At 37.5% G+C, this 24,922-nt stretch overlaps 1 protein-coding gene across 2 annotated transcripts in view; it reads right to left on the reverse strand.

Annotated features, from left to right (window-relative positions):
- PDGFC (platelet derived growth factor C) overlaps nt 1–24,922 on the reverse strand; it is a 221,871-nt gene extending 196,949 nt beyond the window's left edge. For both annotated transcript variants that reach the window (XM_008063271.1, XM_008063272.1), the window contains exon 1: nt 24,530–24,922. In XM_008063271.1, coding sequence (XP_008061462.1) covers nt 24,530–24,647 — 118 coding nt within the window. In that variant the 5' untranslated portion in view covers nt 24,648–24,922. The remainder of the gene's footprint in view (nt 1–24,529) is intronic.

Here is a 24,922-nt window from a genome sequence, read left to right on the forward strand (position 1 = left end):
GTATGTCCACAGACTGTAGAGCGTGTGAGCACTCTATCTTAGGGTCAAAGCAAAGTAGCAGTGAAATCAGAAACTGCCTGATTTCGATAAGAGACAGGTGCTGGTATAGCTGATGGATATACTGTACTTAGGCAAATTAATTTACGGTGTCTCGATCTACTAGTCTCAATAAATGTGATAAGCAGGCAGCTACACGGTCAATACAGATCTTGGATGGTGTGATACACAATACAGCTGCAAAAGCAGGGTTTATTCTTTTCCATGGTTTTTAATCCCACACACTTGTCTATAAATGAAGTACATGATATACAAACTAATGGCATGCTCCACATGTTTCCAGGAAGTGTATCAAAAAAAAAAAAACCCAAACAAATAATATTTTCTTGATCTTTGAGGCTTAAGAGCGGATATACAGATAACACACTAAGCTTTAAAAAAAAGAAGAAGAAGAAGAAAATCCCATATGGTGCCAAATGTTGGCAGCTATCTTCTTTCTTCCCAGACAAAACTCTTGGGTTCTGTGAAAACAATATTTCTTGTAAAGTGCCAAAAACAACATAGATAATTGTTGTGATGGCTCACCTGCGCTAATTGCCACAATCATCTCATTGCTTTGACTGTATCCACAGCTAGCCTCTGGAATGAAATTAAGAGCCAATTCTAAGTTTTAAGTCTAAATGGCCACCTTTAAGAATGCCGTCTTCTAGGCTTCTAAACAGTCTTTGCATTTAAGTACTTTCTATTACAATAAAAGAATATGCTACTTGAATTTGATACTCTCCAAACATACAGTTTAAATTAGGCTTAAAGCATCAGCACAGCACTGTTTCAACTATAATAGTAATATAAGCTTACTATAGAAAATTTAGAAAACACTATATGTAGTTTAAGAAAGAGAGTATCAACACCCTCATTGCTTCCCTATAGCCCTTGTAGATGAAATACAACATTTTAGTGTATTTCATTCTAGTCCTTGTACATATACAGAAATATTTATGAGGACACATAAAAATATTTAAAATCCTATTTTCACTCTGCCTTTTCACTTAACATTAGAGTGTGAGTACTTTCCCATGGGGAGACAGCGTTTTGATCATTACCTCGTATCCCCTGAGTAATGACAGCTCTGTATAATTCACAGCATTTCTCATGGGAGGTTTATTGCTCCACTGGCCAGCCATGGGACCAGTGTGAAATTCACTGATGGCATGTGTAGCTGAAATATGAGAAAGGTGAGAAAAGATTACAGTGGAGAAGGGTGGAAGCCCAAATACCCATCGCTGAACACAACCAGTTTCTTGGTGATTTCCTCAAGAAAAGAAAGAAAACCTCTTATGTCAAGAACCAAAAAAGAGAGAAATTTACACACTGATCTCCTAATATTAAGAAGCCTTTGAAAGATTCATGATTATTCCTTTAAATACTCAAACTAGTCACATGTGTGTACAGTATTAAAGATGAGCCATTTAATTTAAATAATGGAGAGAAATTAAAAAGCATTTATTACCTTCTGCCTAAGGGTGCGATTCCCTTGATTAACCTGCAAACTAATGGGGAAAGTGTCTCATGCTCACTTTTTTTTTTTTTTTGCAGAGCATTAGTATCATTCTAGTTGGTCATTAAAGAGTAATCTCACACACACACACACACACACACACAGAGAGAGAGAGAGAGAGAGAGAGAGAGTTCATGCTGCAATGTTTCTTTATGACAAACTGGCCTCAGGAAATTATTAATGAGGGGGGTTAGGAGGTTACACATCAGCTAAGCCCAGAAGAATGTCTGTGCAAAGAGAGAACTACCTATTCAGAAAGGAGAAGAATTGTTTGGGGGAACACTGGGAGATGAAAAAAATTCCTTCCTAGCCAAAAAAATTTCTATACTGTACATAGCCAAAACAAAATGAGTTATAACACTTCACAATTCCTACTTGTGTGTTACCAAAATGACTTTTGATTTTCTATGGAAATCAAGGATGCCCCAAAGGAGAAAATAGAACTACTTTCCTTGCTCTTTTTCCTCCCCTCATGTTTGAGGATATAACTGATGAATATAGAGTAAGTCCTGGCAGAACCTGCTAAAAACTGGATAGCATATCATTTGCAACTTTACATTCAGGAAGAGAAGTGAGAAGCATAACAAAAAAAATAAAAGAGGCTTTACTCAGAGCATATCCAACTATCACTAGCATATACAACCATCACTAACACCACCTATGATCTTTTTTCTAGACTCTATTTGCTATTTAGTTAGTCAAATGTTTTAACCAATAACTAGGAAGGCATCCAGAATAAGACAACCTAAAATATGCCACTTTGGCATAAGAATAGTTTTGAGCTGAAGACAATTGAAAATCAACACATTGGGGAAATGTGATCTGTTCTCCACTTACCTGAAAGCAGGGCACAGATTTTCCTTTGTGAAAGTGGCATAAATTCTCCTTTTTCTCCTGTATTAGAATAAAAGCCCTTATCACCAGTGACTAAGAGTTAGCACAAAGATGAATCTGTATAAACATACCTTATCAAAATAACACTTATCTAATATTAGTTTCCCCATATTTTTTGTACTCACTTTCCCAAAATGTATTGGCTCTAGAAGCTCAAAACCCCTTTCCTTTTTCTAGTCACTTCATTACAATTTATCACCTTTGTTACAATAGTATATAAAACCCCAGGTCTAACTGCTTTTTCAGATTTTTCACTTCCTTTCTGTGAAGCCCCTGTGCACATAAAATAAAAAATATTAATAAAATTCATATGCCTTTTCTCCTGTTAATCTGTCTTATCTGTTTGTCTTGCAGTTCCCAGCTACTAAACTTAAGGTAAAGGAGAAGTCATTTTTCTCCCTCTCTTACAATTCTATAAGCAATTTGAAAGCAGTGTTGAACTGAAAAAACTCTATTTATACTCACAAACACACAGCTCTCCAAAATTTTTATAATTGTTGAATTGCTAAATGACTATAAATTTATAAAATGAATAATAAAAATGACACAAGCTGGCAAAAATATGGATTTAAAATGTCGATTGATATAACAAAATTGGTGGTTCACATTCTTACAGCTCTAAGTATTCATGTATTAGTTCTTTCAATTCTGAGTGACTACCAGGCCTTATCTAGGCAGTATGGATACAATGGTTTACATTTCAAACAAGGGGAAAAAATATATATACACTTATCTTTCATCTCACTGTGTTTTATCTCTAGAAGTAGACACTTCTAACACTCTTGATTCATTCAACAAATAGTGTTTGAGTACCTATTATCTGCCAGGTAAGGTTTTACATACTGAATATAAAGCAGAGAAAAAAGAAAAATAAATAAACCTTCATGAACAACAACTAAAATCTCAGACTTCATATATCTTATATTCCACCGACTTCACACAACAAGGTTTTCATTCAAAGAAATATAATAAGCAACATAGCTTATTGCTCAATTTATTAAATCAGATTTCATTGTGAGGTTTCATTCCCTCTGTAACAGTATTTAAAAGAATGCACAATATATATGTCTCTGAATTTATATATGGTTGCTTATAAAATATGTCAGCATTGGATTTAAAAAAATTAAAACCACTATTAACCATGCAATTTTTGATTAATGGATTGTTTTCAATATTTTTGTTTCTTGTGAACAATCTGTTGACAAGGGCATTTTTCTCCCATGAGACTGAGACACAAGGAAGAAATTATCTGGGACTACTGAATGGTTTCTTATTCAAGGTCATGATACTAATCTACCAAATACAATTTAAATAGTATATGCAAATGAAAAGAAGGCACCCCTGCCTCTGTTCCACAGTCAACCTTAGTTTTGTGATACTGTTCTTGCCAGAGAAAGAAAGGTCCTTCTTAATTTAGCCAACATCTGACCCTGGAGATCCACACTAAATCACTAGTTAATATTCTTGCTTTCTTTTCAAGACTTCATTGCACAAGAGTCAGATTAAGTCTTCCTAAATCTATAGAGATACTCAGCTTCCAATATGTTCCACATTTTAATTCTTGGGGTCACTTGAAGCATAAATTTTAGAAGCAAAGAAACTGCCAGTAAATGCCAAAACAAGAAAAAAAGGTCATCTTTCAGAAATACTCTTCTGCTTCAGACTTCCTTCCCAAAAATTAGTACAGAGACAACTGTTGGCTATATTTTCTTATGTGGGGTATAACCTGTGTTAAAATGCACACTTGAAACAAAGTATGTCTTGTTCATAGCATAAGACACAATATATTTAGGAAAAGAATTAATCTGCTGTATTTTAAAAACTAGGCATTTCAAATAAAATGTTTTCTAGAGCTTTTGCTAAATATACGATCTAAGCAATATCCTCTTTACATTTAAACAGAATCGTAAAACAATCAGAAACAAAAAAATTTAACTCACAAAATAAAGACAGAATTAGCCTGAATTATAAGTTAGTTATACACGACAAGTTTCTTAGGAAATGTGATATTTATTTGTTGTATCAAATCATTGCGGTAGATATCAATATTTATCACTATATAGAAAATCAAATAGAAATGTTTAAAAACATTTTAAAGAAAATGTAATTTTTGTTCCTCACTGAAATTATTGACAACAATGAAACTAAATCTATTAATGTTTTAAGATATAAACTATGTTTTCACTGATATCTTTTGCAGTACAAAAACCTAAGTCACATACAAAATGTGAAAATCAATTTTGACTGCTAGACTAGAATGTAAGTAGCACAGGCCAATTCTCTCCAATGCCTAAGATATCTTCTAATAAATGAGATTCCTGGGCCCTAAATTCAATAAATTGATCTACTAATGGACTGCAAAAGCCAGTAATCTTTCTCAACCTTCTAACAATGACCAAATAAAATTTTTGTTATTATTAACACTGAATTTTAACACCCTGAGTAATCTGCATGGTTTTTTTTTTAGCACCAAGATTAGACATAAAAAGATCAGAGAAAAACATGTAATCATTATCAAATTCTTGGGCATAAAAAACATTGAATAATTAGTCTGAGAAAAACAGTACGGGAAAGTTTGTTTTCTCTTTTTCTATGTTTAAGACAATAATTTATAAAGGAAACAATGAATGTTTTGTCTCTTTATGGAAACGCCTAGGGAGATCTTAATAATAAAGTGTTTGGAGTACCAACAAGAAGCTGAAGCACAATGTTTAAATTACTGAACTCAAAAAATAAAATGACTTCTTAAATATTTTGGATTCTATTCCTTAAGTGAAAGGATTTACATAGTCAAGCTTCATTTGCTCAAATGAAGACTCTTTTAAAATGTCTTTTATCTTGTAAATGAGAAAGCCTCCATCCTTGCACAAAACATCCCCACTTTCAGTGACCAATTGTTTTGAAAAACTATTCACATGCCAGGCTCAGTGGCTCAGCCTGTAATCCCGTGCCTTTGGGAGGCTGAGGTGAGTGGATTGCCTGAGCCCGCGGGTTCGAGACCCGCCTGGGCAGTAAGACCTCAGACTTCATCTCTACAATAAATCAAAAAATCAGCCGGGCGTGGTAGTGTGCGCCTGTAATTCCGGCTACTCGGAAGGATCGCCGGAGCCCAGCAGGTCGAGGCTGTGGTGGCCGGGAGCGGCCACTGCACTCCAGTCTGGGCGACAGAGTGAGACTCCAAAAAAAAAAAAAAGAAAAGAGAAAAGAAAAACTATTCACTTGACCGAGTTATAGAACCATCTCTCAAAAAAGCCAAACTCAAACAGTCAACCTGCTAAAAATATCTACCAATCTGGTTACTTTCCAGATTGTTTCCTAGACTAGAGAGTCAACTAATAGGAGCTTCAGAACCTAGGACTTTAAAAAAAGATCATTAAGAATGCATTCACATTAAAATGCCATATCCACCAGAAAATATACTATGCTATTTTCTGCAAAACCTATGTCCAATAATACCACTGTGGTTTTTGGATTATCGTTATCACTTACACTCCTGAACAAGTGCATAATTGTGTTATGATAATTTAAATTAGTAGATTGCTTTGTCTTGTAAAAGCAGAGAAAAAAAGACAAACTCCAAACAATGCTTCTGAAACTTTATAGTTCTTAAAAAATTAACAAGTCCCACAGGTTCAAGACCCACCTGGGCAGCAAGACCTCATCTCTACAATAAATCAAAAAGTCAGCCGGGCATGGTAGCACATGCCTGTAATTCCGGCTACTTGGAAGGCTGAGGCGGAAGGATCGCCAGAGCCCAGCAGGTCGAAGCTGCGGTGGCCGGGAGCAGACACTGCACTCCAGTCTGGGCGACAGAGTGAGACTCCAACTCAAAAAAAAAAAAAAAAAAAAAATCAACAAGTGGTAATACTTTAAAAGTTACCATTAAAAGATATAAAATATGCCTTCCTATTAAAAGTATGTGTATCTGGTTTCTTCCAAAGTGGTGAAACCCAGGTTCTCTAAAAGTGTGAGTAAGCCACAAGATATAAGGGACAAAGATTTACCATCTTACCTAAAAAGCAATCCTGGTTCACTATCAATAACCGATACACTTAATTCGCCTCAGCTCAAGAACTAAGAATACTGGGGTGCAACTGCCTGAGTACATTACATATGAAAGCACAAAGCCAGTCTTCATCTCTGCTAAATGCCATTCCTTCTCATTCTGGTTGACTTCAAAAATGAATATGACTGAAGACAATTCACTCTCCCTGATAGAAAGAAATAAAATGAACGTGAAAATAAATAGTCTCTAAAGGTACTGAACATTTATATTGCCTTAAATTTACTGGGAAATATGGGCATAAAATTGTGCAGTCTGGGCACCATACTTATGTAAATAGCAGAGGGTTATGGTTTTAATGTGGTTGTGACACCATAAATATTGGCTTACTGAACATGTGCTTACTGCCATGAATTTTGAACTCTCTCTCAAGGGTCTGCTTCTGTTTTGTGCACATGCCAGAACTAAAGACTACTTGCCCATAATCTCATATGATCAGAACTGAGAAAATCAACTTTATTTCCAAGAGAAAAAAAATACCCTTTGAGTGACTTCTTTAAAAAAATAACTTTTTCAGATTTTTGCCTTCCAGTGGATAAATCATAGTTGTCAACTGCAAAACCCCAAAGGAAAAAAAAAAAAAGTCAAATAAACTACAAATAAGAAAACACATGAGTTATATCTTATTTTAACTAGAAAGAACAGAAGGAAGAAATAATTCAAAACAAAAATAAGTTAAGGTTGTTGAAAATGAATTTTTGATGGCCATACGCTTCTCTATAATTAATTGCAATGAAACTTTATCATAAAGTTCCCTCTTTAAAAATAATTTTCCTGGAAATGAGACATTTCTTTTTCTGACTGAGGAAATAACATTCTAAGCAGTCATCATAATAATTTTGCCAATCAGGTCTTTGTACATGCATTTTACTTAGTCTAAGCAGAAAGAGTGAGGCTCTCCAGTATATCCCCTTTTAGTTCCTCAAAATGAAGCCAGACATTAGTTGCATCCCTCAGCTGTGAAACAAGGCATATGACTCATTTAGAGCCCATCAATGATGATTTATGACACCAGATGCCAACACTGCAACAGCACAGGCTGTATTGGGGCTAAGTGGGCTGTTTTCACTTCACATAAAAAGATCTATCCTCCAACAGGCACTAAGCTAAAGATTATTCAATATTTTATTCTCTGACACTTAAAAATTATGGGAGATTAAGCCACATATATAATTAGAATCCAAGTAGAAAGCGTTAAATTCTGCACTATTCTGGGAGATTAGAGAAGGCAAAAATGCCAGACAGAAACAGAGAAGGCTCTATGGAAGGGGCACCAGTCAGGTCGGGCCTTAAATCCAAGTGTGTTTTGAACTTGCAGAGGAAAGGAGGAATGAGATTGCCCCTCTACTCCATACCACAGGCAGAAACTAACTGGGCCATTTTCCAATCACCTGGTCTCTGAACTGTTGCAAATGCCTTCAAACTGCTGTCCCAGCCTCTAGCTTCTTTGTCTTCCACCATCATCATCATCCTAATACACCTAATACACCTAATACACCTTTCATCCTCAGAAAGGAGAAAAACAAATAATTGGATATTTAAAATTCTTTAGAGTGTAGGTCCTGCATGTCACCACTTATATATATTCTAAGCAGTCATCATTATAATTTATATATATGATGGTCTCTCTCTCTCTATATATATATATATATGCATACATATATATATATATGCATATATATATAGAGAGAGAGAGAGAAGAGCTATATATATAAATAACTATGTGAGGTGATGGATACATTAACTGGTGTAGTAATAATTCTGCTATATATATAAACATTCCATTATACATAGTAAATATATTGTTTTTAATTGTCAGTTATGCTAAATAAAGTTGGGAAGATACTACTTCAGATAAAAAATAATATAAAATATAAAAAATATTTTTAAAAGTCAGAAAAAAACTATTTTATGAATATTTGCTGATCTGTTACAGATAAGAATATAAAAATAGAAAAGAAGACAGGACCTCATCATTAGGATCTAATGCAGAAAGCTTTATACATTACTCATCAGTCAAAATCCTTCAGGGGTACCCTAGGATCTTATAAGTTAACACGTTCCTTAATATGTCAGACAGAACCCTTCTTATCTAATGAATAATGTTTTCAATCTTATTTCCCACCAAAACAGTTGATGTTTAATCGACTTTGTGCTCTTTCCTAAGTGTTTGCCTTCTGCTTAACAGTCTTTCTTCCTTTTCTGGTGAGTTATTTATCCTTCAAGACCCAATTAAATGATGCCCTCCTAAGATGCTTTTCCTGGCCCAGAAGTAGAACAACTTTGAATTCCTTAGTATTTTAAACATTTGACTAGTATATCACATACACACCACTTGTGAACATCAAGTACACAAAGAACCACATTTTGTTTACCTATTTTCAGGATGTGATGATGTAACTAGAAGAAAAGGCAACTTTGTGCATTGGATTGAATTGATTTCTTAGTTGGAAGAGTTGCAAGAGCAGTGTCATGGAGAAAGGAAAGTACAGATCTCTATGCTAAGCAGAGGTCAGTTTTGTGCAATCTTTTTATTAGAAAGATTGAGGTGAGATCATAGTAGACCTGACAACACCAAAGTTTGATCCTTGGTTCAGCAGGAATTGCTATCACCTCGGAGCTTGTTTAATTGCAAACTCGGGCCTAATCAAGACTTATTAACTTAAAATCTGAACTTTAATAAGGTGATTTATATCAACATCATAATTAGGGAAGCACCAATCCAAGCTTGACTGGAGTAGACACAGTCAGAACTCTACTGTAGAAAGATTATCTGACATTCACTCTCTATAAATGATCAACTGGAAGTGAGAAGGCATGGGAAAAGCCTGGATCATAGAAGGAAGACTACAGATACTTTTGCCACAGTTTAGGCCATAGGTAGCCAGCACAGGACTTGGGATAATGACAGTGAAAATGCAGAAAATACAAATGCAAATGTAATCATTTAACCTAAAAATAAAAATGTTAATATTATCTCATTAGCTTGACAATAACTCCATTAAAGCAGGATTTATTAAGAGGTCAGAAAAGCTCCCACAACGTGAGCAGACCCGAGGGGGGGTTGCCCCCATGTGTGTTTAACATACTATGCTATCCATTTTGAAATGTTTTGAAGGAATGATATTTAAGCAAAACAAATCTATTAGGTGGAAATTGTATTCTCAGACTTGGAATGCTAACAACAAACCAAACTGTGAAAAATAGTAAGTCCTCTAAACACACATATAAGTGGATGTTCTAATAGAACTGAGGTGTCAACAAGACACGTATCAGGACATAAAGTGAAAGTAAGACAGACATCTTCCATATGCAGATCCTCCAGGGAAATGACCAGAAGCTATTCTATGAATGCTGAATCCCTTGGACAAATCAAGGGTACCGCTCCCTCTAACTTACCACTCTCTCATCCCAGTTCCACTGAGAAGCAAGCCTGGATAGGAAGTGAAGAGATTCAAGGTTACATTTACATTTAGAGTTGTAATTATTCCATAGGACTAGGCACTCTTGTTTCTGAATTGGTTGTTTATATTAAGGTTACTCTGGAGCTCTGCATCACTTAAGACTGACCTGAAAAGCCAAGGTCTTGCATCCTGAGGTAGGGGAAGATTTCCTCCACTTAATAAAATTCAGGAGCCACAACATCAAAAAAACAAACAAACAAACAAAACACTTGTGTTTTTATGATGACCCAAGAGTCATGATTATTCAACAGACCTGTTCCATGTACATGTTGCCAGTGATTACAGGAATAAAAAGTGGGCTTCTCCATGATGAAAGCACAGACACTCCCTACTCTGCAAATGTACACACAAAACAGCCCTCTTTAGAGAGAGTGGAATATGCATACTCCAATTGTTTGGACAAAGGATGTTGTCTTGACCAAACAATTGCTATTACTTGAATCCACCTCAGCAATTTCTATGTGATTTTAACAACCATTAAAACAACAATGAACCTGTACAGTGCTTGCTTGCAACAGACACTAGAGATTCCATAGCAGGCTTGTGATGGTTTTCCCCCAAACTTTTTTGGTTTCTGAGGGCACATTTGCAAGGGGATCAAAGTCAGATAGACAAAGTAAGGATCACTAAAGTGGTCATTTAATTTTTAATTTCCATGGTTCCTTTCCTAATCTCTGAAGCTCTTTATAGGTTAATATCTTTGCTAATTCAGGTTTCGATGTATCTTTTCAACATACATTTTTCTACATGTCACTCCTCTCCTGATAACTATCATCTATTACTACATCTGATTCTGGTTTCCACCACTGCATTCACAAACCTCGCTTACCTACCAGTCTCATTCTTTGCTTCACTTCCATTTCCCAAACGTATCATCTCTTTACCCTTTTAACTGGACTTGCCAAGCAAAAAACACCTATTTTTGGTTCTACTTCAGTCATTAGGTTGCACTCAAATGTCACTACAGGAGTTGACCCAACTACACTACTAGAAAACCACTGCTCAGTGTGCCTCCTGCATCTCCTCTCAATCCCTCACTGTGTCAAAAATTGCATCAAAGTTCACTTCCTCTAAAAGTTAACTCCCAACTCTACCATGCAGGCTCAGTTCTCATGGCAATAATTGGTAAGTTGCTCAATGCTCCACAGCTGTTTCACCTGTGTACCAACAGCAAATGTACAAGAACTTTCTAGGTCAGAAGACGTATCTCCTGCTATATATTTAATCTTTTCCTCATGTCAGACTCTTTCCCAAACCCAAAGAGAGATAACAAAGAAACAACGTTTCCCCCTTTATTCCCAGCATTTTGGAACCACCAGTGTCTCCTTCTTTCTCAAAAACTTGATGTCTCATTTCCTCACTCTATACCCATTCTTCAGCAACTCATTACACAGAAGGGTTTTTGTTTTGGGGAAAGTTGAAAATTGCAGGCTGTTCATTGCTTTTCATTTTCTTCTATCTCTGCTGTATTTTATACCGTGGGGCAAACTCCATTACTTTTCTCCCTCTCCTTTCTTGGCATCCTCTACTACCCACCTTAACACTGCATTGACTTTCTTTCCCTTCCCTGCTCCCTCTTCATGGGGACTTCTTGATGTGGGGTTTCCTTCTCCTTCTAACTAGATCCATCACTGTTCAGCAACCTCTTTCTGTCTCTTTCTGGTTTACGTCATCAGGAATCAGATTTAATTCAGAATTTGGCTGCTTAAATAGTCAAGATGGGAGGGCTGATAATGGTAATCACAGTGAAGCATGAAGAATCACCCTCCAATCCCTAGAGAATAAGTAATACATCAATGGTCCTCCTTTTGTGTCCTCCTATTTCCAATAACCTTCTCACTAAAACTATTTCTGAGGTCTCTGTCAAACTACATATTAGGTTGCATGGATTTTTCATACTTCCTTACGGGGCATGTCTATTCACCATCCAAACTCCTAAAGCCTTACCCTATCTTTGATTCCACATGTTCTATGGTTACTCATCTTTCCAGGTCCCTTTGTTCAAAATATACCTCTCTCCTGACAGTCTTTTCTAAAGGCTCAGATGTAAATAATCTTGCATTTCTTTGAATTCCCACCAAACACGATGCTATCACTTTTTATTCTATTTTGTAACTTACTGCATGTCTTATCTCTTTCTCTGACTCTAAACCACTTGAAGGCAGTGACCAGGTCTTATTTGACTTTGCATCCTCTACAATGCCTCACAGTTTCTGGTAGGTACTGGTAGCACTTTGTGACATTAGGCATGATATCTCAGTTCTTAGAGTTTTTATTTAGACAGTTTACAACTATATGAAAGAAGTGAATGGGCACAAAGATATGAATTGTTTTCAAGATCACAGAGAATCTAATACAAACGCAGACCTTATGTTTCTTCATGGACTTAAGGCCACCTAGCCCTAAATTAAAAAAAAAAAAAAGGAAATAGCAAGTCACACATTACACAGAAACTATAATATCCAGCATTGTCCGTTGTTTTTCAAGCCTGTGGAGCTGGAACAGTTATTTCCACTGCCAAACGTTCAGCAGTAACACTTAGAAGTTGCCAGTATGGTATGATGCCATCAGTTTTTAAAACTTAGAAAGGCTCATTGATTTTTACTAAGGGTTTCTTACACAATCACTTCCTTTAAGACCAAATGAGCCAACTACGATGGAGAGAAGTTAGAGAATGAATAAATGTTATGGTATCAAAATCAAAATTATTTAGTTTCCCTTGCTTGCTTCAATTTCCAAATTTATTTCTGGCTTCCACTGTTACTAGTCATCACCACTAATGTGTAGCACAACACGTTTTTATATTCTCACCCACCCCATTCCCCTTTATTAAACCATTCTGGCACAATCCTCATATCCAATTTCAGAGAAGGCAAATTAATATCCTAATGTAATAAAGTGGCTCCCCTAAAAACAGGACAACTTGGGACAGGACTTATTACCTACTTCTCAAGTAAGACAAATGAATGTCACACTAGGTTGGTTATAATAGCAGTTTTATTGCAAGACAGGCAGTTACAATCACTGTAAATCATAACTGCTGTTAGGTTTTTTTACTTTACATAGTTGTAGTTAGGAATCTTCTCTTGTAAGCCAGAACAATTATTTTACAATTAGTTTAGACATGTCTGAGCCCAGAAGGAAAACTTCAATTTCAGTCATCTTGTTTTCCTTGAACAGAACTTAGGGCTACCAGAAATCAGGTCAATTCAACTTTTCACGCATGAGTTTCTAGCCATTTTCCAAAGTTCTAGCCATTTTCAGCTTTATAAATGGAAATGCTCAAAATTTTAAGCAGATTTTCACACTGCAGTACAAAATAGCAATAATTGGTTCCATGCATTAGACAAAATCAAACAAATAAGCAAATTAAAAATAAGCAAGTTAAAAATAAGCCCATTCTCAAGGTACAACATGGTCACCATCCTATAAAACATAATACACACCCCTGATTTTGGACTGCAAATCTATCACTTAAACATCTAGTAAATGACCCAATTTGTTTACATGGCCCTGTAGCTTTTTATGGCCTTTCTATAAAGAAGTTATTACATCCATTCCCTTTATTTTGTTTAAGAGTGTTTGAATGAGCCCCAGAACCACAAGCTAGTTAAACAAGCCTTCCTTAGATGGACGTGGTCTCATATAATTCACCACTACCGGGGAAATTTTCAGAACAATGTTTGTAGTTTTGAAACACCACACATTCCTACACACCAAAAGTATTTCCTGTGCTTTATGCAGTTTGAAATGTTCGGCAGATACATTAAATAAGTTCTATTTTTCCATTTTTCCAAGTAAACTTGTGGCATTTGCACTTCTTCCAGAAGATTTGCACCTCTGAGTGTTTTGCTATGGTAGGTTGGCCATTTAGAAAAGACTACAAACAAAGATTGCAAGGGAAATGTAAAATCCAGACACTCTAATTGATTTCCTAGGATGTAAATGTTAGTTCTAAAAGGAAACCATTTTAATGCAGTTAGTTTAATGGGGTGCCCAACTGATGCCTATTAAAAGTTATCAGTACAGATTAAAGAGAAATTTTCCATCACGAAGAAAAGACTTTTTAAAAATATAAGCATAGAGATGAATTAAATCCTAATTTCGCATTCTTTAACACAATTTTACACCTCAAGACTACTAATATTCTCTAGAAAACACAAACAAAACCCACTTTTTAAAAGGTCAGCATTTATCAGTTAGGTATCTAGATTCAGCATTTCTCAACATCCTGGCCAGATCGTGACCTGGGAAACACCTGCTATTTTTAGATTGCTGTTTTTTCTTTAAAAAGTCAATTTTGATGACAGCAACTAACACAGTGCAAAGATACGGTTGAACTTATCATATATACCTCTAATATATATAAAACCACACTAAAACTATAAAAATGCTAGTGTGTCATGAGGTCTAGTCTTTTGTATGGAAGAGACAATTCATTTTCATGTAGCACTCCAGAAATAGTGTACTTTCATTTACCAATAAAAGTAAAGCCAGTAACAAAATGCATAGTTACATACATACCACAGCTTATTGAAGAGGAAGCATTCCCTAATACCTTTTATTGCCTACAACATCAGCATATTTCCAGCATAGATCTACTTCCAGGACACCCAACCTCTGGCCATAAATGTACGGGTCTACATTTTTCATACCACCATTATCCAACTTTTTTCCTTGTTTTCATAATGTCCCTATATCAGTCACCACTAGAAACTCAGCTACATTTTACCTGTCCTTTTAATGAGTATTCCAATAGCAAATCATACTCTCATAAGAGTCTTCAGTATGTTTCCATAGAGCAATGTGAAAGCACTAGGAGTTGCTGAGTTTTTCCTATGTTACTAAACAATTCGTACCCTACCTGTCACCATGCCTTGGGTTTAAAGTGCAATAAATCAGAAAGGAACACTGCACCATCCCCCTTTTTCCCAAACTCACTAAGAAATTTCCAGTAAGGGAAATGAATACTCCTTTCTTCTCATTTGTTCACATCTTACTCACATTTTAAGCAAATGTTTCTTCTTAGTATACTGCCTTTAAATATTGCCTGCTGCCATAATAAAATAAATTATAAAGCTTTAATGACTCCCTATTTGCATTCTAATCACCCCATACTATGAATAATATAGATGGCAGTATGGGAAACAAGCTGTGATTTATTCCTCTGTAGAAAAAAATAGGATAAAAGACAGATGTCCTTATAAGTACCCAGCAAAAATAACAGCCAGGAACAACATGAGATAAGTGCCACATAAGTCCAACTTCTGTTATGAATGGTTTCTGATCTCTGTAGTGACTCAAAAGGCAGATGTAATGGCCAACTGGGCATACGTAAGCACAGAAGCATATCTCTACTGTGCAAACACGGAAATGCTTAAAATAGTATCCACTCAGGAGCAAGCATTTCCTAGAATGCAAATAGCATAGCTTCAAAACATGGCATGGCATCAAAACAGCACATCCACCAAGAGAATTCAGTCATTTCAACTCCTTCCATACTTTAGTATTGTCTCCAAGGGACCAGAACGAACTTCACTAGAGAAACAATGCCGTTACTTGATGTAGGGTAAACTCACAGAAATTAATTTTCCACGAAACCTGAAATCCTTTTCCTCAAAAGTGTGAAGGCTGTTCTCTTTGCTTGCGATGTAGCAACTTCACTGCACTAATTCAAGGTCTAGGCCTCTCTTTTATCACAATCTCCTGCCCTGCCCCCTGCCACAGGCTCATTCTGTGTGCCACCCATTTTGTGAATGAAGTGTGAAAATAGTTCTTTGTTTACATAAAGAAGGCAACAGAGAGTAGTGTGGACACAGGCTTAGTTTATGAGAGTGGAGCTAAGGCTATGCAGTCTGCCCTTTGAACCTGTTCACAACTTTCAAGCATGCCTCAACACTGAAAAGCATTCCAGCAATAAGCACTTATCTATGCACACCAAAGCAGAACTCTGCTACTGCATACCTTCTAAGAAAATAAATGAAAGTACAGAAATATGACTGAATCCTATATATGAAGACGTTTCCCATCATTCCATTTGTTGACTGCCACCCCCGTGGGTGAACATTCTGTAAACAGTGTCAGGGCCTTTGAGTACATAAGTCCAAGACACCTTTACACTTTCTTCCTGACTCTACTCATGCACAACACTCTAGACTCTTCCTGTCTCTCACACATGATGTGCCTCTTCATGCCCCTACTCTTTTGTGCAAAAAGCTTTCCTCTTTTTTCCACCTCTCTCAGACCCAACTCAAAATACATCACCTCCTTTGTGGGAACTTTTCTCCTTGAACTTCCTTTCCAGGCAAAAATCAACCATTTAGTAAATCAATAGAGGATTTCTGAAGTGCAGTAAAGCACTCTGTGTTCCCATAGCACTTTGAGCACAAAACTAATAGACCATGAAGTAAAGGAAGAACCTGTCATCCGTCTCAGACAGAGTTTCTCAAGGGCAGGGATTGCATCTTCTTCCTTGTATATGCAGCACCTAGGGCAAAGCTTAGCAAAGAGCAGATGCTCATAAATATTTGCTGAATGAAAACAACGTTCTAATAAAACATTAGACCATTTAACTTATGAAGGAAGAGGCACGTGGCTCTGAGTCCTGGCTTGGAGTCAGACCAAGGTCCAAACATTTACCAGCTGTGGGACCTTAGCTAAGCTACTTAGCCAGTGAAGCCTCAGTGTTTTTCCTAATTCCTCATGGGGAGTTTAAAAAGATAAACTATATAATGTCGGCAAGTACTAAGCACATATGTGGCACCTAATAGCCATTCCTGGGGAGTCATTATTAAGCACTGCAAAAATGAAAGATCACTCAGAACATTTTTAGACCCAACTACTCCCAAAGAATGCATCCAAATACTCCTCCTCTGGGGTACTTCCTGGTAGCTCTTACTGGTTTTTCTATGCATAGTGTTTTATAGGGTAGCCATGTTTCCCTGCATTTACCCATTCATGTGCCTTGTGCTGATGAACTGGTTCAATGCTGGTTTCCCTCAAGGAATCAGATCCACCTTGCCTCTGTCCCAGTGCCCAGCAACAACCCAACACACACCTCAATGGACTTAGAAATGACTCAACTACTCTTCAAAAGGGGAAAAGCAAAGTACAAAAGAATCACGACTTAAAAATAAAAGAAGAATTAAGCAGGAAAGCAAATTCACTGAAGCCACCTGCCAGGCCAAGATGATTTGGTTTTAAAACAGGCAAATGTCCGGGGAGGAGGCTTGCTAGTCACCAAGGGACTAGAAAAGAAAAAAAAAAAACCTCTTGAAGATGGCACAGGTAATCTAGTGAGATGTTTGATGACAGATAAAATTAGGTAAATTTAAAATGTGTTCTCATGAAATCAAAGGCAAAATAAGTTAATGCTACCAAAAATATCACTTATAACAACTTGGCTTTAATGAGAAATGTAATTATTATAAGTTCTCCTTATAACTTTTAGCTCTCTTTGTTTTCAAATTTAGGAACTTTGCAAACAAAATTTTTTAAGTAAATTAGTAATATTTTAGGCAAGCCATTCAGGCTCAAAGTTGTGAATTTATTTTCTGATGCTCTTGACCTTAAAGACAAATGTGAACTTCTGAATAGAATACCCTATATAATATACTGTAATTGAAAATTAAGGTAACTTATTAAATCTATTTCAAAAGAGTAACAGGCTGTACTTCCTAAAGTCCAGTAAACATATTTATTCATCTGAATGGTACTTTTACTGCTGAGACATTCTGCTAAGTAAAATGTTAAAATTATTACCAAAAAAAACTCCTTGTGAAATCAAGCATGTAAACCATCTTAGTAATTGTTATCAATTAATAAGCTAAAACTTTAAAATAAACGTCATTGATCTGTGGACCCAACATAACTCCTTAAAACAAAATTCTCACATTTAATGGTAACCACTCTATGGATAGTATTTCTAGTCATTTGTCAAATTATTAGATTTCTATGCCAACAGAAGTACTACAATGTGTATTAGCCAGATCATCTGTTTCATTTCATTGCTATGATTATTAGGAGATTGTTTTCGTTAGTGTTCCTGTAAACAACGTTTCAGAAGCAATAGATTCTCACCTTGCCTCACAGTTTGTAAAGCTTGCAATCCTCGAACATAATAAAGAAATGCTTTCATAAAAAGTGCCTAAATTTTGAAACTACAATTCATTTGCCTAATTGGTTCTCACATAAGGAAAAATATATCACCACATTCTCAGTTAACTACTGTGGCACTCAAGCGTGACCTTCACAAAGACAAGTCATTTCCACCCTCTGGGCCTTAACTTGCCCATCAGTGAGGATAAGCTCTTGGGATCCTTCCAGCTCCAACATTCCTCACACCATATTTATTCCTGAGTTCTAGCCTGTGCAAGTTATCCATGAGCCACAAGCTAAAGAGGGAAAGCACACAGATTTTGAAGGCTTTCATCCATTCACCATACTCAAGAGTCCTTGGTCCACATCAAACAGTAATCTCCATCTTCAGAAAATATAAGGATATGTATAGCAATAGAGTTTTTAAAATGGTGACCAGCCCCAGTCCTAGAAAACCTACCTACTTGCTCAGTACATGCACACTTGTTAACAGGAATATTTACCTAGATTACAAACTCATTGGTACATCCTATCACTAAGAATACATAAACAAGTTTATCTTCTTAAGAAAAAAGTCAAACCCTGTGGATGTTCCCTGACTATAAAAACATCTTAGAGAATGGCATGCTGTTGCAATTAACACCACAGTCTTATTCTAATAAAGCATTACAATTAGAACCATTCCATAGACATTTATCAGGCAAATACTGTATACCATGCCGTTTCAGGCACTGAGGCTTCTACAGAGAGCAAATCACACAAAGCCCACACTCTCAAGGGTTTAAATTCTATGATAGGGGTAGACAGTAAATTAATTAACCAATAAACAACAAGAATATCAAAGAGTGATGAGTACTAAGCAGTTAATTATTATTGATGAGATAGTGAGAAGTGGCTACTTTAGGTCAAGTGGTCAGAGAAGGTGATCTTCTCTCTGAAAAGATGATCCACATAACCTAGGTGACAGGAAGGGGCTACCCATGCAAGGGCAGCTGGGCAGCATCAACCAGAGAGGGCGCCACCTCAGGGACTACCGAGGGCAGCAATCTCATGCCCAGTGTGCCATGCCTGCCCTCCCATATCTCTCCAGGCCCCAACCCTAGAGGAGCTAAGACCAAAAGTGCTGGAGGAAAGGGCCTGAAAGAAGCTATACTTTCTTCTTACTCCAGGTCCTGCAAGTCATGGATCAGGCTCGAGTTGCCATGCAGGAAGGAAAAGAGACAGGAGCGTTAACCCAATATGAACTAAATTTGTCCACAGCTAAAACTGCCAAAATTCTTAACAATCAACATGGCAAAAACACCAATCAATCAGGAACAGAGGTCAATAGGGTTGCAAAAAGGTGTCCTAGAGGCCTTGAGCTGTATAGTCAAGGCTAATGCCTGTATAAAGCAGGCATTATAGTCTCTGGTTCATCATATGGTTGGCCCATTTGTCTTGAAGGAACAGCACTAGCTATTTCCCAACTCATTGGAAATATTTCAGTATCTTAACATGTAGGATGGTAGCTAGCACTGGTGCACACCAACTGAAAGTTAACCATTAGATGAGTCCTTTGGCAAAAAGAAGGAAAAATGTGAAGTCAGAGCTGTGGTGATAAACCATAATATAACAAAGAGATTATTTACACTTGGTCTTTCTTAAAAGGCCACAATATGATAGAGATTCCATAAAAATGAGTTATATAGAAATATTCCGGCTATAATACTTCCAAATAAATATTTGACTATATTAAGATTCGAGTAAGTAAATTTAGGGACTTTGATTATGACTTCTAACATTTTGGTTGATGTCAATAGAAACCAGTGGGGAAAATTTTAGCAGTCTCGTAAATATTTTTGTTAATGTGGACATTATGAATGCCTTGATTCATTATTATTTATGTGACATAGTATGCTATCATTAGAATTCTGTTTCTATAAAAGGAATGAAAGTTTATAGATAAAACTTAGACTTTTAACATCTAGGGTTGAAAAAACATGACACGTACACGAATATAAGAAGATATATTTTTTAAAACTTTCAGAGGGATGAAATAAGAACAGACAAGGCTAAAATTTCAGTATCTGAGACTGAGCCTACAAGATGGCACCACTGGAAAAAGGTTAGGGTTGTATCCTAACATCTATCCACAACTATTTAACAAATGATATACTAACCCTGAACCTTCATACAGGCCTCTGTACTTTCTAAATACTTTTTAGAGGTAAATGCAAAGTATACCATCTGTCCAATGTCAGTGATAATAGTTTGCATGGAAAAAAAAAAGTTACCATATAATAGAATGAGACTTTTTATCACCTATTGTGAAAAAGAAAATTCATCATTATATAATAGCACTTTACTTGTTCAACTTCCTCAACTATCTCAAACAGAGCAAAGATACAGGAGGAAGTTTGTTTGTTTTTTTTCTCCTTTTCTGAAGGAAAAAAGTCTTTAAACAACAAAAATAAATGTCACAAAGGTCATGCACTAAAACTTATAGACAGACTTACAGGAAAGTCCCTTTAGTCCTCAGTTACAACCTAGGTATTGTTGAATCCTATGTTAAATATTGTGGCCATGTATTTTTTATTAGAATAGAACTTTGAATCTGCCCCTAAAAAGAATAGGAGGACTAAGCACATTTTAAATTTTAATTTGGTTAGACACAGGCATGTTAGCAGTAGTAGAAAGAGAAAGCTGGCACCGCCAAAAAGAGACAGAAAATCTAGAAACACAAGTCACTGACAAAAAGGCATCACTAGCAAACCAAAGTAAATGGTTCCCCTCCCCCCATGCCACAAAAGCCCTCGAGGAAAGGAGAACATACAATACCTGATGTTCATAAAACTAACCTTAACTAATGGCGGCATATTCCAAATCTAAATTCAGAATGGTTAAAGAAAATGAGAAAAATGAAAAGCATGTTTCAGGTCTATGAATGAACTAAAATCACTCACCAACAACACAAGGTAGAAGAGGTATAACTTCACCAATACCTTTGTGATCGCACCTATTTGGGCTCTATACAATAGACAAAGTACATTTTGTTTTATTTTGTTTCTAAATGTATATTAGTCCTTCTGCTGCAACTCAGAAGCACCATTCCACAACCTTCATGGGAGACATTCCTATCTAAAATCAGTGTGCACAGATATGAGTACTTCCCCTCACGATCTCAGAGAAAGTATACAGGTCAGACATCCTCCAAGAAAGCCAGTGTTATCTTTTATCTCTATCCTTAAATTAAATATGGATACCTTTGTTTTATATGTGAGACTTCAGGGTTAGAAGTAAGATTAAGAATAAAGTATAGGGCATGAAGGTAACTTATAATACTGGAGGATAAAGCTCTTTTTAGAGTATAGTGGCAAGAATTGAAATTCAATAGTAGGTCAAAAAACTAAGTACCTAATAATAGTGTAAATTACACTAACACCCCCCCCCAAAAAAAAAAACAATTTTGAATCATGTCTACATGTTTCATTCTAAATCTATTTTTCTAGCATTGGCTATTGCAATCCATTTCCATTTCTACAACTTATTGGGGCAGCAAATTAATATTAAAACTGAGTAGGGCCAGGCGCGGTGGCTCAAGCCTGTAATCCCAACACTTTGAGAGGTCTGGGCGAGAGGATTGTCTGAGCCTGGGGGTTCTAGAACAGCCTGGGCGACATGGCAAGAACTCATCTCTACAATAAATCAAAAATTATCCGGGTGTGGTGGCGCGTGTTTGTAGTTCCAGCTACTTAGAAGGCTGAGATGGAAGGATCACCTGAGCCCAGCGGGTCGATGAGCATGCCACTGCACTCCAGCCTGGATGATGGAGTGAGACGCAGACTCAAAAAAAAAAAAAAATATGGAGTAGACCTGGAGAGTTGGTTGAGTAAACACCATTGGAGACTTTGAAATACTCAAGAAAAGAAAGCATCATGGGGAGGGGTCTCTGAAGATAGGAATGAGCTCCTATAGTCATAATAGATCATATTTAGCACTTAGAAGACCTTTCACAAAATGGTGTAATGCATGAACTGGGCCAGTGGCATTTTCTACATGGCACCATCAGGGAAGGTTTTTACTTACAGAACAGAACACTGTCAAAATTGAGACAGCAATAAAGTAGACAAAAATCAAAATACGAGAGCAAAAGTACCCACATAAAGAAATGGAAAATTTGAAAGCCAATAAGAAGAAGAAGAGGTAGAAGTCATAGTGCTGGTGATAAGACTAGTAGTTCCAGCAAATCTGGTCACATTCCAAGGGGATCTTCTTCAGCACCCACACCTGTTCTCAAACCTTAGAACTTTGTTGTGTAAAAATCAACCTGAGCATGTGCGAGAAAATAGCTCTATATTGCCCCCTAGTGCTGGTCATTCCACTTCTCCTTAGGCTAAAAACTACAAGGTGAGGAGTTCCTCCACTTCAAGTTACTTCCTGCTGCCAACTCTAACATAGACCAATCCTCAAACATAGCCCCATCCTCTGCCCACAAATTAGGAAACAACCAGGCTATTTTTAGCATCGTGCATCTTAGGAATGGAAATGACCCAACCTCAGATGGCGACAGAATGTGTGTGGCCTGGCTTAATGAACTCATCTCTCCTGAGGGTGTGAACCTACTTTAGTAAAAGTGGCCAACTACCACATGCTGCATGAAGCTCCTGGGCCCCCTGCAAAGTGAAAACAGCATGTGGCCCTCAAGAGAGAACTACAGGGAAGAACAAAGAGTGGCACAGGTAGCAAAGCAAATCAGGGAGATACGGAAGACAGGTTTGATAAGACAAGGCAGAAGGAGAAATGATAGGGCACAGGAGAAATAAAAAAATCAGGAGACAGAGGCCAGGAATATGGTGCATTGTCGTCATTATGGAGAGGCCTGTCTAGTAAGAAGTAATATTTTGAACTGGACATTTATTTTACATGAGAAAGAACAAAGGTTGGTCTGATCTGTTTCCTGCCTGGGTACAGCTGGTGCTGTGGCTCCTTTGATCACTTTCCCCCAGTCCTCTGCAGCTCCTGTGATTAGAGATAGATTCCTAGGCTGCCCTTTGATCAACAGCTCAAGGAGCCTGCAGGTGCCATGTGCCATCACATTAGCAAGCTGCAAGAAGCATTGCCACTAATATTGGCTGATTAATGTGATACTAAATGTCTTGCTGCACAAGCAACAAATGCAAAGAATGTCTACAAAAGTCCCAGGAGTCCTTATTGCATACTCTATTTTTACACTCTAGAACTTTCTGTGATTTCTTAAAGATTAACACTTCACAGAGTTTAAATTCAAAGTTGAAACTACAAAACACCCCCAATAAGTAAAGGAAAAGTCACTTAAAAATCTAGCACACCCCATTCTGATTTTCTAGGTATGCCACTTGTGTTCATTTTGCCTAGTTAATGAAGTGATAGCATCCTTGCATCCTGAACAGATGACATGCAAAGCAGTAAAAACATGTACATTTCTTTTCAAATAACAGTAAGAGCCACCACTTGTAAACAGGGTGTTAAATATTCCAATTTTAAACAGCCTACATTAGCATGTGGTTTCATGTGCAGTATAAAATTTCTATTTACAAAGTATTCTCAAAAATGACTTCATAATGGTAGATCAAGAGAAAAAGAGTTTAGAAACTGAATGATGTAAATCATATGGGTTCAGAGGCTAAGCAAATTACACACCCTGAAGCTGCCCTGGCTTTATGAAAGGAGCCTTTCTCCAGCTCTGTGCAATCCCAGCCCAAGGGAACTTGCATCTGAGAGTTTTCTAAACATTTCAGGTACACTTGAAAGCTGAAAGTAATTCTCATTTCCTATGCAGGATTAAGTCGTTTCCAGCGCACACAAAATAGCAGTCATTCACCAACCCATACAAAAACACACTATCAGAAAGGTAAAGACTTCGCAGTACAAAGGCAAGCTAAAAAAAAAAGATAGAGCGACAAAAGAAATACAGGCTTTAATTCCTCTAAAAGCGTCCACACGGCCTCTTGACCTCTATATTTCCTATCTACTTATTGATTAATTGATGCCTTCCACCTAGAGTGCTTCAATTAATGCAGCTGATGCATTTCTTGAACAATTCCCCCGCCCGCCCCGCACATCTGAGGGAAGTCAAACATGCCAAGACTCATTCATTTTAGACCCGGTTTTAGAGGCAGTTCTTGAACTTCCGACTCTGGCAAGGCGTGATCCCGCGATGGGCGTTTGAACTGACGTTCACAATCGCTCCCAGAAGGTCCTCACTCTGTGGAGGCTGCAGGGGCATCACGCCCGCCCTACTCCAGCTTTGTGGCAGCTCCCGAACTTGCAAACTACACGCAACCTCCAACAGCCCGTGCCTGTGAACGGAGCGCGCGTTGGCATGGAAAGAGGGACGGGGACACCTCCGCAGGCTGGTGTACACCACACGCCGACGCACAACGCCAACGTTAGCACACAGAGCGAGAACCCAGGAGGGGGGAAGGGGCACAGACTCACCGTTCTGTTCCTTGTTGCTGGAGAACTGGAATTTGCTACTCAGGTTGGACTCAGCCTGAGCCCCCGGTCTCTGGCCGGCCAGGGCAGACGTCAGCAGGAGAAGCCCGAAGAGGAGCATTTGGCTGACCGGGGCGAGAGCTCACTCGCGGCGGGCACTTGGGAAGCGGCGACTCCGGAGTCTCTCTCACCACCGCCAGGGGAAGGCTGCACGGGGGTGGAAGCGCCGAGCCTGCTCTGGCAGCCGAGAATCGCAGGGTAGTTTCCACATAATCCCATCCAAAACTTTTTCCTAGAGCCCTCTTCTGTGTCTCCAGTTTTGAAAAGGATCAAAGCAAAACCTGGACCTGAACCAGTTTCCCAAGGTTTAAACAAATCCCGAGCTGTGCCGCAGAG

The sequence above is a fragment of the Carlito syrichta genome, unplaced genomic scaffold (assembly GCF_000164805.1).
Source record: "Carlito syrichta isolate Samal-C Ts95f unplaced genomic scaffold, Tarsius_syrichta-2.0.1 Scaffold306694, whole genome shotgun sequence".
Taxonomy (NCBI): domain Eukaryota; kingdom Metazoa; phylum Chordata; class Mammalia; order Primates; family Tarsiidae; genus Carlito; species Carlito syrichta.